Raw genomic sequence first — 17,088 nt, forward strand, 5'->3', positions numbered from 1 at the left:
TAATCCATCGGATTTTTGCAGCTGCTCCAACCGCCGCCCACTGTTTACTGCTGGCCTGGCCAGCACGTGCTAACACAGGAGATAACTAGTTGAGGTTCACCAGTACAAAGTTTATTATTACGCTATCAGCACTCCAATTAAAACCGACGCAACAGTAAACACGGGCAGATAGAATATTGTCAGTTGCAGTATGCATTCCACTTTAAGCGTTCGATCAGTTAATCTCGCCGCGAGTGTGTATTAAACTAGCAAAATGTTTATAACCACCAACTTTGCGTGGCTTATTTATAGATTAATAATTGGATCTATAAAACATCTAGTCAAAAATTTTGTGATCATTTTCTGGCCTGGAATTGAAAGACCAATTGTGCAATTGAGTCAAGGCAAAGTTCGAGGCGTTACAGCTGAACTGCCCAATGGCAAACCGTATCACTTCTTCAAGGGTATTCCATATGCAAAGCCTCCAGTGGGAGAGCTGCGATTTCGTTCTCCGGTGCCTATTGAACGATTCCGTCAACCGATACTTGATTGTAGTCGCGATAAAGATTATTTCATCCAAAGAAACATGATATTTGAATGGCCTGTTCAAGGTACAGAGGATGGGTTATTTCTAAACGTGTATACTCCGGCTTTGCCGAACGAGCAGGAGAGTTCCCCGAAATATCCGGTAATTGTGTACATTCATGGGGGTGCATATCGATGCGGAACGGCCAGCTCACTGGCATACGATCCATGTCATTTAGTCCAACAAGGTGTCATAGTGGTGACTATGTTTTATCGTTTAGGGGCGTTCGGTTTTCTTTACTTACCGAGCGTCGGCATCAGTGGAAATGCTGGCCTCAAGGATCAAGTAAGAAATTTCCGCAGTAAACGTAGGAGCTTGATTTAAATGTATGGAACATTTTTTAGCGCTTAGCACTTCAATGGGTCCATGAGCAAATTCATCACTTCGGGGGAGACGCCCAGAACGTTACGCTGGCGGGTGGTAGCGCCGGCAGCTGGTCAGCTTATCTGCATTACTTATCACCAAACTCAAGGTGTGTGGTGCAAAACAATACAGATAAGTGACCAAAACAGAAATCAAACATTATATTTCAGCAAATACTTTCATCGAGTGATTTGCAACAGCGGGGACTCATGCACCGATGCGGCGTTTCAAGTCGATCCAGAGTGGAAAGCTAGGAGACTCGCTGAACTTTTAGGATGTCAGGGAAGCTCGGACCAACAGGTTCTAGGTATGGAGTCTCGAAGCCCTGTAGAATTCAAATAGTTTACAACTTTGTAAAATTAAAGTACTTATTTAACATCGACGCTTATTGTTAATCAAATTTTCTGTCACAACAGACACATTGATGAAAGCATCGGCACGGGACATAGCCAAATATCAAGACTACATTGTGGGCCCAAACGAAGAGTCATGTCCTCACAGATTCGTCTTCCGACCGGTTATCGAACCACAGCTCTCTGAGGACAGTATCATCACTCAAAAACCGGAAGAAATTCTAAAGTCCTTTAACTCCATCCAAATGCCTATGATGTCGGGTTTCACCAGCGCTGAAGGATTGTTGGCGCTGTACCTGAGCAAGTCTCGTTTGGACCAGTTTAACAAAAATGCAGAATGGTTGGCACCTCGATTCCTTGGCAGCCTAAGCCAAAACGATCGCACAGCTATCGGAAAACGAGTGAAGCAATTCTATCTCGAATCCCGGAGTCTTTCCTTGGATACCATCAACGAAAGCTGCGATTTGATGTCAGACTTCACGTTTGTCATTTCGGCGATGTTTAGCGCCGAACTGATTGCCAAATACCAGCCCAATGTTAAACACTACCACTATCTGTTTGACTATCGTGGGCAACTGGACTTAATCGAGAAAGTATTCAAGCTCCCGGCAGTTCAAGGCGCATCACATGGAGCAGAAACCTTCTATTTGTTTGAGTAATATATACAAAGTTGTGAACAATTGATTTTCTTATTATTTATTACAAATTTGATTACAGCTCTCCGATTCTGCCGTACCTACCGAAAGACAGTAGCGAATGGAAAGTGCGGAACATCCTCGTAAAGCTTATGACCAACTTCGCAAAACATGGGAACCCTACTCCGAAGGAGAACTCCCTAGGATTTAGGTGGACTCCTGTGCGACCGATACAACCTGATTCGGAGGAATTCGATTTAGATAGTCTGCACATTACTACGCATCCTGAAATGAAACTAAACGTTTACCAAAGACGGAAGGAGTTCTGGAGAACGCTAGCAAAGCAGTATACTAACATACTTTAAATTACCATTTAAATTACTGTCATCCGGAGATACTTGCAACACTTTTGAACTTTGACATAACTTTCGAATTGTACCGTTTAGGTTCAAGTGTAAGTAGCCAAAACTCAGTGGTCAGTACTTTCGATTTATAATTATGAGAAAAATTATCAACTAAATTAGCCTGTAGAATGAACCGAAAATAGGGGTGTTACAAGTTACCCAGTAAACGGGGTTACTTGCAACACTTTTCTGATTTTGCGTTTCTTATGATTTTAAATTTGATTTCAAACCGCGAATGAATATTTTTAGATATTTTATGTATATTTCTAGTAAAACAAGAGATACAAGGCACGTGGAATTTTTCGCAATTTTAATTTTTCTGGAAATGGCAGTAGACAAAATAACATCGTACAGATGCAAACATACTGTTTACATACTGTCTATTACTCTAATTATCTATTTTACAAGTGCTGCAAGCCGCGCCATGTTGGAAGTAACAACACGAATTCATCGTTACTTCCCCAAGTTCAAAATATAAATAAAGCCCTATTACTATTAAAGTTACTATTTGTCAGCTTATATGATGCACTAATTGTGTACAAGACCAAAATATAAAAAATAATTTCATATCACTGCACTGACGCAACTTTGCACATCCGTTTTTCCTACTCTGAAAGTGAAATTACTTTCCAATCGTATAAAAACATGCAAATCAATTATATAATGGATTAAAGTTAACTAAATAATAGGTAAACGTCCTATCTTTAAAACGCCATTGACTATAAATGGTTATGTTAACAAACCAGGCCGGTGACATCCCTATATGAATGCGCAGGGTCTGTTTGTAACACAAATTTTGAGCCCGTCTCGTTTCGAGCCCACAACAAACTTCGCTTCGGATAAAGTAGTATTCGTGAACCGTACGCAACAGCTTAGGTTAGATAAATATGTATTAGTTTCGGCTTCGTGTAAAGCATGTGGGGAGCGAGCTGTGATTCTAGTCACTAAAACATGGCTTCCTGTCATATGCCTGTAACAAACAAATACGTTAATGCTGTCAAAAGCGCGATGCGCAAAGTGTTGCAAGTAACCCCGGTGTTGCAAGTATCCCCGGATGACGGTACTAATAAATTGACTGAGGGAATACCGTTCAGTTCCGATCAAAATATCTGCAGGTTTGTATAGCTTCAATTATGAATAGCTTCAAGCGAAGCACACAATTTCAAGCCAAAATAGGAATGGATAAGGCACGAACAAACGGACATGATTCATTGTAGAAAAGCTCTTCGTCATACATATTTTGCTTGCACCTTGGCACCCTGTCCCTATGGGGAAGCTATTCTCGTCCATGTCACGATGCAGCCGCTCTAACTCTGCATATTCCTGCTCTTCCAAGTAGCTCTTTTTCTCCCATAAGATTTGGTTTCGCTGCATTTTCCTCTGTTTGTGTCTTTCCACGTTCTGACGTGTGACGTTGCGGTTGTTGGCCACCCGCGCAGCGTTCACCTCATCCATCACCCTCCTACATTCATCGTCAAACTAGCGACTAGCTGCTTCAAGCGCGCGAGATTTAACCGAGATCGGCACCGACTGTTGTTCACAACGGAGTGTTGAGCACCTGCTTAACCATCTCTAGGCAGTGGTCCGAGTCAACGTTAGCGCTTCGATAGGATCTGACGTCGATAAATTCTGAGAATTGCCGACAGTCAAGGAAACGTGGTCGGTCTGGTTTTCGATCTGATTTGGTGACCTCCAGGTATACTTGTGTAGGAGTCTGCGCTGGTAGAATGTACTACGTACGACCATATTCTTGGAGGCGGCAGAGTCGATAACTATAAAGCCCATTTCATTGGTCAGCTGGTGTACGCTAAACCCTCCTATTCCGGTTTGTATTTCACCTCCAAGCCGATCTGAAAATTGAAATCCCCGATGACGATCTTGGTATCATGTTTTGGGTAGCAGTCGTATTCACTCTCCAACTGTGCGTAGCGTTGAACTCTTCCAGCACGCCTTCTGCGGCGCTACGACGTCGAACTTGCGGCTCTTCAATACGTCGGAGAGCACTCGAAGCTCTTTTGGAAGTTGACCTAATTTGGACACAAACAATTTAATTTAGCTTTAGGCGTCCAAATTGAACAGCAATAGCAAAGCAAAGCCTTGGGCTTAAACGTCTTTCCAAGACTTGGTCGTTCTTTATCGACAGACTTCGCAGACAGCTGTTAGAGTACAGGACAATTACGGGGCTAGTGCAACAGTACTAGTGACTCTATCTAGTAGCACCGCTTAGCCGAAAGCTTATACAAAAAAGCCATTTGCCCTTCTCTGGTGGTTGGTGTTGCCCGCTTGCCATCGGTCTCGGTGTGATGCGTTTGATATGATGCGTTTATATGACTGTTATGCAACGTATAGTAAACGTTTATTCAGTACGTATATATATATATATATATATATATATATATATATATATATATATATATATATATATATATATATATATATATATATATATATATATATATATATATATATATATATATATATATATATATATATATATATATGTTTATTAAACTGCTGCTGAATTAAACTGCTGAAGCTACGTTTATTCCGCAACAGTTAAACATTGAGATAAGCAAAAAGTAGAAAGTAAAAAAATGTAGAAAGAATTCATTTTATTTTTTGTATTTCGTTACTTTCATGTTCATTTTCATATTCGTTTTGTCAATTGCAAGGAAAATTGTGCCATCCAAAGTGCGATATCGCTCATAAAAGTGCTATTTTGCATTAAATCGTTTCGGTCTCTTCGGCGCCCTTATTGCTTGGAATATAACGAAAAAGTGCGCCGAAGAAACCGAAACGATTTAATGCAAAATAGCACTTTTATGAGCGATATCGCACTTTGGATGGTACAACTTTCCTTGCAATAAGCAATATTATTATAGTTTAATGAGAGACTTAGGCTGTGAACCATTTCGCGAATTTTTTAACTTTTTGGTTAAAATTTGATAGTACGATGTTTTATCGAAAATAACCCTACTCGGGAGCATGGTTAGTTTTAACCAAGCTCTGAGAGCCAATGAGATATGCCACAGCACAGGTGAGGAAAGAGCTTCGATCAAGGGTAAGTCGCTTAGAACATTGTTGCAGGCTCAATTTAGAGAACCCTTGGGCACAGACTAACAGACGTAACACTGGAGCCTCATTCCATCGTCAATAAAAACGATCATTTCAAATTTTCGCTTAAGCCAAGACTCAAACAACAATCGCTGCGCGAGAACGCCACTCGCCTGCGCTGGCGCTGTTGTCAGATAATATACAAGTAAATTTATAGCATTGCTAAATTTATAGCAACTTACTCTGCGTAGCGCGAAGACTGCACCAAGTGATGCTAGTGTTTTCTCCAAGTTTTAGGGGTGTCATTGAAACGATGTTTTGTTAGAAAATTTGTTCGAGGTGTTACGTCTGTTAGTCTATGCCTTGGGTTAAGCTTTTTTTTCTTTTGGCGTAGGACTACGTCTTTATTTACTTTACATTTGTATCCAGCTTTTTACGCGCTATAATGGCGGACGCTATAAATTGTGTTCGTAATATTCGAACAATCTTTTTGACAACTCTGCATCCATCAAAACTGGGCACTCTTCTCATGTACGGCAGTGTTGCTCTTTCTATCGTTTACGCAAAAGAAGGAGAGCAATAGTTTTGTTTACATTTCGTACATTTTTGCTCTCCTTCTTTGGCGTAAACGAAAGAAAGAGCACGGTAGTGTTGCAAGAGAAAAGTGCCAGATTTGATGTATGCAGAGTTGTCAAAAAGATTGTTCGCATATTACGAACACAATTTATAGCGGCCATCATTATAGCGCGTAAAAAGCTGGATAACATTTGAATGAAAGACAAGGGTAAGTCGCTGAGAGCATTCCGTTCACCTCATTCATAGAAATTTTGTTCAGTCTGTGCCTTACTGTGCCGCTGAGGTGCTGATCGTGTGAAGCCTGTCAAACTCACCTGCGCCCAGCCAAACTGTTTTGATCGTTTTGACAATAACAAACAATAGCAGGGCTGCCAATTTCTAACATTTCAAAATTTAAATGTCAAAAAGGTGGGCCACAGTATGCCATGAACCGTGAAATATTGTAATCAATGAGGTAAGCTGTTCTCTAAATTGAGCCTGCAACAATTTTCTAAGCGACTTACCGTTGGCTAAACCCGGCGGATTGCTGAATTAAGAAATGTGGTGTCTCAGCATCGCGTTTCAGATTAAATATGTCCAGATTAAATTAGATCACACCTGCGGGGGCTTGTGGCATTTTTATCGGACTTCTGCGCCTGTCCTATTTTCAAACTGCAGCAAACAGTTGAGTGGAAAGTGCGCTACAACATATTAAAAAGAAAGGAATCTCGATTTCGGGATTTTAGTTTTCAAATAGCCTCATAAATCATGCAAAAAAACTAAATCCAGATTTATCTATCTACGAATTTTTATTATTTTTATGCATCCCTTGCTGCACCCCTTGATGCACTCCTCGTGAACATGGCAAAGGAGGAAACTAATTTTACTCATTTTTGCCATGTTCTTCACAAGCGTGCGTAATGGGAAACGTCAAAAACTCAAAATCGCCTCGTTTATTGTTTTGAAATTGCACAAGATACAGTGTTAAAAAGTTTTGAACCGGGAAATGCTGTAAACTAATAGAAAAACTATTAAACTGTTCTAAATGATTTGCTTGTAACAATAATCGGCAGTTTTAATTGTGCCCGTTCGAATAAAATGTTTTCTCCGGCCATAGTGCAGCGACTGTTGTGTCGGCATGAATGTGCTCGCTGCTACACATCGACAGCTAAGCGCAGTGTTTTACGACAGGATACCAACAAAATTCCAAGTAAGTACCGGATGATTGAGTTTACTTAAAACATTAAACAATTTCCTCTTTTAGCACACCAGTACCCGATTGCTAAGGCTGGCGACCGGCGTGTGTATGTGTGGGGGTTGGCAGCAACGGGAGCTTTGGGAGTGCAAACGTCCGTTAAAAAGCAAGCTAAAGCATATACAGATTTTGTTCAACATCCTAGTCGGTTGAATTTTGCTGAAAATCGTGATATTATTGATGTTGCCGCGGGTTATGGTTTTTCTACGTTTGCGGCAACGTGTCGGGAAGGGCGAAGCCTTTGGGGAACGGGAATCAACACCGACTCGCAGATAGGTTACCACAAGTTGGGTGGTAAACAGAGAAAACCATTCGAATTGTTAATATATCCTGCTCCGATTAATCTGAGTACTGTTGTGGGTAACAACAAGGAGGTACAGATCGTTAAAGTTGCCGCTGGAAGAGCACACAGTCTAGCGCTGGCGGACAATGGGAATGTTTTTGCGTTTGGCAATAATGCGTATGGTCAGTGTGGAAGGAGCATAATCAGGGACGAAGACTATTTTCACGCGCCTGTAATTAAAAGAATGAATCGAATTGGCAATGAAACGGTGAAAGATGTTGATTGCGGTCAAGACCATAGCTTCTTTCTTACTGAATCCGGGAAGCTATACTCGTGCGGTTGGAGTGACGACGGTCAAACTGGACAGGGTAGATTTGGACTCATCAGTACTCCCGCGCTGGTGGAAGGTGATTTGAAAGGCGAGCAAGTGGTCAAAGTGACCGGTACGGCAGATACAGTTTTAGCTTTAAATGGTAAGTGAGAATCTACTCTGAAGAAACATTTTTCAAATCTAGTTGTAATTTAAATGTTTGATAGGTAACGGCGAAGTGTTTGGTTGGGGTAACACCGAGTATGGACAATTGAACGGTGACGATGACGGAAATCCACAAATCGCCTCTCCACGAAACCTAGACTTTCTAAAAGACTGTGGAAAAATAATAGACATTGCAGCCGGTGGTTCCTATTGCCTAGTTCTTAATGGTTTGTATTCTAGGAAAAGCTAGATATCACGATCTAATTTATAATTATTTGTAGATCAAGGGGAAGTATTTGCTTGGGGCTATGGAATTCTCGGTTTTGGCCCGGAAGTAGAACATAAGTCACGACCGTGTCGAATACCACCGGCTCTATTCGGTCGAAATGATTTCAACCCATCCAGTCGGGTACGGTCCATTTACGCCGGTGTTACGCACAGTGGAGCAATCAACGATCAGGACGACCTCTACATGTGGGGGCACAATAGGTACGGTTGTTTAGGGTTTGGCAATAAAAAGGATCAGTTTTTCCCACTGAAAGTGGCCGTCAGTGCACGGGTGCTGAAAGTTAGTTGTGGTGTTGATCACACGTTAGCGCTATGCAAGGCGTTCGTTTGAGTCACTCAAAGTTTTACGGTTCTTTAGAATAAACGCGCGAATTTACACTAGGATATGAAGTCAACACATTTTCAATTAAAAATGAAAGAAACAATCTAAAGGTAAGTGTTGATTTTATACTTTAAGTTTTGTATTTTCCATAAAATTTTGATTAGAAGTTGATTAGAAAACAGTTTTCCAAGAATCACATTATCCTCTGGTCATAGATATGATGGATATTCATATATAAGAGATTGAAAATTGAATTTTTGCAGTTACCTAATAGACGTCATTGCCTGATTTTTCACAGATCATCATCAGATGATTATCAGATCAAGTTTGTATACTTTCGCATCAATTCTCTCCAGAATTCTTTTCTTTCTGCGTATGGATTTTTTACCATCTTTGGCTTTATGTTGATTTCCAAACAATCTAAATCAAACGAAGTTGCTTCTAGACCCATTTTGACAACGGGTTTCCACTTGAAATTTAGTCCGCCAGCATCCGGCGTTGGATCGTTATATTTTGCAAAATTGGTCCACATTTTTACTAACGTATTGCGAACTTGCGCCTCGTCACTGTCGTTTGGAAGGTTGGCCAGGAACGAAGGGCTAAACATGTACATACAGTCATCCCCATGGGATGCACCTTCAACCTGATTTATATTGTGCAGTTTTTTCGCAATGCTAAAACGTCCATCGAAGGAAAACAGATAGTGATATTGGACAGCATTCGGTTGATATTTGGCTAACCACTCTGCACTCAAGTTGGCTGGGATAACGAACGTAGTATCTGAGAATAAATCACTAGTCTCATTGACCGTTTTCCAACCGATCTTTCCGGTCTTGCAGTAATACTGCTTAATCTGTTCGCCGACAACGGTTCGGTTGAGATCCACTGGATTCCCCATAAACTGCGGGACGAGCCACTCCGGATTCAAATCATACTTTTCTAAGCGATGTCTGTTCAGTGAAAGACTCAAAATACCTTCGCCACTGGTATAGCCTTGTATCAGTGGCATTTTTATGGTATCGAACGCTTTCAACGTCTTTTCCGGTGGTTGGCTTAGGATAGCTTCTTCATTGTCCTCCTGTTCGATAACTGGTCGGAATATGAATCGTAGTGGTAAGGACTTTTCCTCTTCACTAATGACCAACTCTTGCAGCTTGGCCAGTCTTCGCGCCGGGGCTTTGCGTAGTGTTTCTGAAAATAGGGTACAATAAATTGGATTATAGTTTTGCATAATATATTTGTTTTGCATTTCATACAGGTTAGCTTAGGCAAATGTAGACAACTTTTCGTGCCCCTATTGTATTCTTAACATCTACATAAAATCTCACCTAGTACCTCTCGATCGGAGCTTCCTTTGTAGCCCAGTAAACGTGCTAACGCTCTAGCTTTTCCGACAGGATCAATTTGAAGAATTGAGTCGGTGCATGCTTCACCGCTTTGACAGATAGCTCGGTGAAAATATTTCCTGGAAATAATAAAATAAATTTGTAAAAACTGAATTACCAAGGGGAAATTACCAGGCGGGCTTCATGAGGGCTAGCGCAGCTACGGACCAGATTTTTACCATCCGACAAAGCTTGCAGAAATGTCGGCAGTACAACGTGTTCACGTGTTCATTGAACGATTGCATGTTACTCAGGCACAGCCAACATTCAATGACGCTTCCGCCTGAAAATGTCCATTTCGGCCTAGTACTTCTTTTCCGTTTAGCCTGTTGTTCCGACCTCCCGGCTCAAGGCCCCTGACGATGAGACCACCTTGCTCTCGGTCTTCATTTTTGGCTCCTACTGCACGTTACGGTCACGCAGCACTGTCGGGTGGCCGGAACCAGGTTTCCGTTCAACGCTCTCGCTTTTCTAGCGAGGGAGGCTTTTATAATTACCAGATTGGTTCTATTCAGCGGATACGAGGTGCTTCACTCTGCCCAATTTCTTCGCTAAGGTGTGGAGCTGACAGTACGAACAAATCATCAAGCGTAATTGATTGATTGTTTCCGCCATGCATGCAAATCAACTGGTAACGTGGCACGAGAGATCACTCAATCTAATTGGCGTAATCTGTAGCTTTTTAATGCATATGTTATTGCTTATGATTTACTGAAATGCAGGCCTTTTTTGACGTCCCTAAGAGCTAACGCCCCTGGCGGGAGTCTTTCTGGCTAACCGCACGCTACGGTGTTGAAGCTGCATATGTCTGTAGAATTTGAGGCGGCTTCATCACGATATATCATAGAGGAGGCCAGTCCTGCATTCTTTCCGTTGCTCGTTCACAAACTTCCAGAAAGCTTTGTGATGCGACCTAAGTTTCCTCTGAATGCTTCGTTGATATTGTTGAAAACAAGTACGACTGACCCGTTCGAACTCATGATTCACTCTAACGTAATGATTTTGTAGTGAGAGCGTACGGTGTCTGGATTTTTTTAGTAGAGCGGCTCCTTTACTGATTTGAGTTGTCGTCATTCACGCGTTTGCCAGGGAGCATGTGATCCAGAAAGATTTATTTTTTTCCAGACATGTCTATAGATGAAGTCGATGGGTCGATTATCCCAATCCATTAATGACAAAAAAGTTGCAATGATGAGCGGTGGTGGTGTGGTGGTGATGATTAGCGAAAAACAATGAGATACGTCTTTAACTAACGGCAGTTGAACTGTTAAGATGAATGGTTCGGTATCTTGTGTAGAGAAGAAACAGAGGTTCTGGCAACGGTTATATTCATCAACGACGTGATTGACTTGTGACAGGGTGATGGCACTGTAACTGTCGAGAATGCTGGTAGCGCCGGTATGCAATCCAGAAAGAACTGGATCATGCTACAGGAAACCGCATTGGGATTGCTTCCACGTTATGTCGGATAGATTGTAATCCTCAGTATCATAATTTGGTCAACTGGAAAAGCGTTCTCAATCACAGTGAAGACAAATCAGATGTCACGAGTCCGGTCAGGCGCGAAATACACAACGCATAAAAACAAGGTCCGATCATGCAGCGTTACTGAAGTCCAGATCTGCTCCAAACAGTCCCAATCCTTGTCGTCTACTGCAGTCGCTCTTAATTCATGAAGAACTGCTATTGGAACGCTCCCTCAAGTAAATTTTTGGCTATGTTGCAGATTTCTGTCGCAGCGTAAAACGTCATAGTCGAAGCCAAATACTTAACTAGAAAGTTAGAATGGTTAGGACAATGATGTCGTAGCACAGATCGGAAATGGCCATACAATAATTTGACGCGAAAATGCATACCGTCTACATTTTGGTAGAAGATCACATACTGTCTTCGGTCTGGTAGCTTGCGGGAGTTTACAGTCGGCGAATCGACAGTTTTGCTTCGTCCATAGAAGGCAGTAACGTTGGTATCTGATGGCGCAGAGCGGATCAGTGGTGCGATATTGGCTTGCAAATTTATACCTGGTATGAATCTAATTTTGGGAACTCCGTTCCCCGCTATGGCTATGGCAGATAAACTGACGCGACTGATCACAGTTACATTGGATCGAGTGACTGGAATTCGTGCGCATCTCGGGGACACTCGAGTCCCTTCGAGACGCGGTAACGGTTCAGACCAGCTGGTGGCTTATTCTGCATGCTGTTTAACGTCGCTCTTGATGGAGTGATCCGACGAGCGGGTATCGGAACGAGAAGCACGTTTTTCACCATGGCTAGCCAACTCCCGAGCTTTGCAGATGATTTTGACATCATAGCCAGGAACTTTGCGACGCCGGAGGCAATCTACACCAGACTGAATCTGGAATCTAGGAGGATTGAGCTAAAAATAAATGCGCCGAAGACCAAATACATGGAAGGAAGACCTTTATTAGACCAGTAGTTATTTATGGACGTGAAGCGCTGCTCATAAAGGACATACGCGCCCTTATCGTGTTCGAGTGGAATCTGCAGTGGACGATATTTGGCGGAGTGTAAACTGAAAGCGGAGAGTGGCGGAGGGGTATGAATCACGAGCTACATGCATTACTAGGAGAGATTCCCATCGTACATCTGGCGAAAGTCGGTGGGCCGGACACATCGTAATGAAGCCGGACGACAGCACGACGAAAACAGTTCCTTTCAACAACCCTACCGACACCAGCAACATGCGGGTTCAACGTGTAAGATGGCTCGATCAGGTCGAAAGGGATTTGCGACTTCTGAGACGATTGGGAAATTGGCGGCGAGTGGCCCAAGATCGATTCGAATAGAGTCGACTGCTTGAATCAGCACGAGCCACCCCGGCTCTAGGCTGCTGAGAACGAGCGTCAGCGATTAAGGACAGCATATGGCTTAACGAACCAGTCGACCAAAGACCGTATTTCTTTTTTCGTACCTTTTCATCACGGGTATTTTGTTCGCACCCCATCGAACAATCTACAAATATATTTACTATGGTGCTGTAAAAAGGGTATGAAATAGAGCGAGTTACCTGGAAAGAGCGTCAAACATAGCTCTGGCTCTCTCAAGCTCCCACCTAGCGCCTTCACGCAGATCTAAGTCAAATGATGACGGTCGATGGCCTTACCCGAAAATGCTTCATGTACTTACTGAAGCAGCTAAGCTAGGAGGTGCGAACTACAGGACTACAGCGCCTGTTCTCCAGGTGAGGCGGCTCACACAGCGTGTGTCTCGAAACGAGCGGCTGAATATGAAATGCTGTATCCGGCAAGCTATACCTAAGATGGCAGACCCACCAGCGGGATGTAGGTGTCGCGAACCCGGCGAAAACTCAATTACCACGAATAACGAAGAAAGAAATTCAGGACGGAACAATCGGTATAGGACACGGCAAGGGACAAGGAAACGATTAAGGGATAACGATTGGAAACTTGGTACCTGGAATGTCCGAACTCTTCATGAACCGGCACGGGCTGGCTTGCTTGCTCGAGAGCTGCATCAACTCGGAGTGGAGATCGCTGCTATTCAGGAACTTCGGTGGCCAAATTCCGGAGAAAGGGAGTTCCGTGCAGTAGACCCTATTGCAGGCACTTCTTTCAAGTGCCACATCTACTACAGTGGCGGTAAAAAGCAGAACATGGAGTCGGTTTCGTAGTGTTGGGGAAACAAAAGCAACGAGTTATCCGGTGGAGGCCCGTAGAAGACCGTATATGCGTGTTGAGGATTAAGGGCAAATTCTTCAACCACAGCCTAATCAACTTATACGCACCGACAAATGATAAATCCGATGATGTCGTCTGTCGACCAATGATAACGATCTGAGGCTCGTAAATTTTTCCGTGGCCAGAGGAATGGCCATCTGTAGCACCTACTTTCCACGTTTGAATATACGAAAACACACCTGGAGGCATCCAAATGGAGACTCTAGCTCTCAGATCGATCATGTCTTGATTGACGGTCGACAAATCGGATGTTATCGATGTACGGTCTTTTCGGGGACCAAATATCGACTCTGACCACTATCTCGTAGTGAGTAAAGTTCGTGCAAAGCTGTCGAACACGGCGAAAACTCGCACTCGAGAGGACGCTGTTTTTCAACATTCAGTGGTTAACGGCAGACGGCGTAGCAGTGAAAAACGCTAAGAAGCTTGACCAACGAATCGCAGAACAGCAGGTAGAAGAAGAAGAAGAAGATATAAATGGGCTGTGGAGGAACTTCCATGGTGCCATCGAAACAGCTGCGAGAGAGGTGGTAGGCACGACGCGTGGAAGACGTAACAGCTGGTTTGATGCCGAATGCCAGAGCATGACAGATGAAAAGAACCAGGCCAGGAGTCGCATGCTCACTGCGGCAACGCGTCAAAACAGAGAGAGGTACAGAGAGACTAGAGCTGCGGAAAAAAGAATCCATCGTCTAAAAACGCGAGTACGAGGAGTACGTGCTCGCCGGCGCAGATGAGCGATACGCCAGCAACGACACACGGAGTTTCTATAAAACGGTGAGATGCAGGAATTTTGCCATGTCTGTGATGTGCAATGATAGTGCTGGCAACCTGTTTACTGACAAAACGGCTGTAGCAGCCAGGTGGAAGGAGCATTTCCAGACACTGTTGAATGGAGAGGTAAATGCGGAGATCAGCGGGGACAGGATAGGACCTGTAAGCGATGGTCAAGCTGTTGAGCCACCAACACAGGAGGGGGTTAAAAACGAACTGAAAAACGGTAAGGCTGCTGGGAAGGAGGGTATCCCGGCTGAAATTCTAAAAGCGGGGAGCGAGTGGCAGTACGAAGCAATCCACCGGATCATTGTCAGGATCTGTGAGGAAGAATAAATGCCAAAGGAGTGATTGGATGGCCTCATTTGCCCAATTTTCAAAAAGAGATATCGACTAGACTAGAGTGTAAAAACTATCGAGGAATTACATTGCTCAATTCTGCCTACAAGGTGCTTTCCCATATCCTGTTCTGCAGACTGAGACCGTTAGCGGAGTCCTTCGTCAGCAAATACCAAACTGGTTTTCGTGAGGGTCGCTCCACGGCCGATCAGATGTTTACCCTGCGCCAGTTGCTAGACAAGTTCCGGGAGTACAACTTGCAGACACACCATCTGTTTCTGGACTGTGGAAAGCGGCGTACGATTCAGTTAAACGAATTGAGCTGTGGCAGATAATGCTAGAACATGGTTTTCCAACGAAACTGGTTACTTCGTGCGATGCTGGACGGATCCAAATCATGCGTTAAAATAGCGGGTGAGACCTCAGCTGCTTTCGTGACGTTGGATGGACTGAAGCAAGGGGATGCACTCTCTAACCTGCTATTCAACACTGCCTTGGAAGATGCATTACGAAGGGCAAACGTGGAGAGGAATGGAACTATCATCACGAAATCTCACATGCTTCTTGGTTTTGCGGATGACGTCGATATCATCGGTATCAACCGTAGAGCAATGGAAGAGGCCTTCAGGCCTTTTTAAAGGGAAGCGGCGAGATTGGGACTTACCATTAACACCGCCAAAACGAAGTACATGTTTGCTGGTAGGAAACGTGGGAGCCCAAGTGGTGTTGGTGCCGAGGTGGAGTTAGATGGGGAACGATATGAATAAGTGGAGCAATGTACATACCTTGGTATACTCGTCACATGTGACAGCATAGACTTCCGGTGTCTAGATACATAACTTCGCCGTGCAAACTTATCTTGCGTGATGACGTGTGTGCTAGAAGGGCGCGTCAAAATCCTCTCCGACCTTATATGACTTGGGCTGGTTACCACATCCCTCATCCAGTCTTCGATTCATTCGATACCCTGATGTTCCTTGCTCTTTACGATAATGATGGTATATGGCAATGTAATAAAATATGTGTTATATGAATATACATTATATGAAGACATATAGACAAAAACAGAACAATCTCACCAGCAGTCCTTCGAATGGAATATAGTTGCATCGTTTGAGTTTACATGAGTGCTTTCATTATTAATTTAATTTTTTCTTCTGGTATCCATGAGCAGAAATGAATTTTTAAACTAGTATCTTCAGAAACAATGAATGATTTAAACAAAAAAAAACATTTTCTTGCGAGTCAAGGCTAAACATGTCGTAAATGAATAGTGAAACTTTTTTCATGATACTGCATAATATTTCTCATTTCGAGAATTCGAGCAAAAAACATGAATTTCTGGAATGTGTACAGATAAAAAATCTATGTGAAAAATCTGTGTAAACAGAAAATTTATTGTAGGCTTCCTAGTCCATTAGAGAAACACGTATAGAATGGTATAAGTAATTTCTTATTGGTAGCTGTAGCGAAATTGAACAAAAACAAGCCTCATAACGGACTTTTCCCTTATGGCACACACTGTATAAAATATGACCACTTACCTAGAATTGGCTGATAAGTAGTGCAAATAAGTGGACCAGCCACCAGCACTTTCACCGAAAAGCGTAACGTTGTCCGGATCACCGCCAAATGCCTCGATGTTTTCGTGAACCCATTTGAGTGCCATTCGCTGAATAAGTTAAATGGATATTGAAACAAGATATATGATCATCAATAATCTAGTTACTTGATCCTTTAAACCGAAGTTTCCTTGTACTCCCTCGCTTGGTAGACACAAAAATCCGAACGGTCCAAGCCGGTAAAACACCGTCACCACGACCACACCATTCTGAACGAAATACTTTGGATCGTATACAAAACTGCCAGCCGTTCCGTGCTCTAGTCCGCCACCATGGATGTAGACCATCACGGGGTACCGTTTCGTCATATCTTCACTAGGTAGCTCCGGAGTGTAAACATTTAAGTTAAGTGCATCTTCGTTTCCCACTATCCAACTGTAACGAAAAACCTGATGCGGCTGGCTAAAGTCATCCTTATCTACAAAACACTTCAACACGGGCTTCGGAAACTTTGCGAGCGCAACCGGCGGACAGAATCGTAATTCGCCGATCGGCGGTTTTGCATACGGTATGCCTTTAAAGTAATGATACGCCGAACCATTCGGCAGTCGGGCGGTAACACCTTGCACTTGGCCTTGTTTCACCGCCACGATCGGCCGCTCAATGCCGGGCCAATATTGCACGTAAACGTCCAGCAGACTTTGCCACACCAGCGCGGTCCCGAGTCGGAGAAGCGTAAAAAATAAGCTGAACAT

At 43.2% G+C, this 17,088-nt stretch overlaps 2 protein-coding genes across 2 annotated transcripts; one reads left to right on the plus strand and one right to left on the minus strand.

The window, feature by feature from the left end:
- The first annotated feature begins 6,900 nt into the window (after positions 1-6,900).
- Positions 6,901-8,608, plus strand: LOC128736008 (RCC1-like G exchanging factor-like protein). The gene is made up of 4 exons (XM_053830493.1): positions 6,901-7,139; positions 7,194-7,940; positions 8,005-8,169; positions 8,224-8,608. The coding sequence occupies exons 1-4, from the start codon at positions 7,028-7,030 to the stop codon at positions 8,559-8,561; spliced, it is 1,362 nt and encodes a 453-aa protein (XP_053686468.1). The 5' UTR covers positions 6,901-7,027; the 3' UTR covers positions 8,562-8,608.
- A 234-nt stretch (positions 8,609-8,842) lies between these two features.
- On the minus strand, positions 8,843-17,088 carry LOC128736434 (acetylcholinesterase-like). The gene is made up of 4 exons (XM_053830916.1): positions 16,501-17,088; positions 16,316-16,443; positions 9,881-10,017; positions 8,843-9,743 (listed from the first exon to the last, which is right to left on the minus strand). Exons 1-4 carry the CDS (start codon positions 17,086-17,088, stop codon positions 8,869-8,871), a joined length of 1,728 nt encoding a protein of 575 aa, XP_053686891.1. The 3' UTR covers positions 8,843-8,868.

This window comes from Sabethes cyaneus, chromosome 2 (assembly GCF_943734655.1).
Source record: "Sabethes cyaneus chromosome 2, idSabCyanKW18_F2, whole genome shotgun sequence".
In the NCBI taxonomy this organism is placed as follows: domain Eukaryota; kingdom Metazoa; phylum Arthropoda; class Insecta; order Diptera; family Culicidae; genus Sabethes; species Sabethes cyaneus.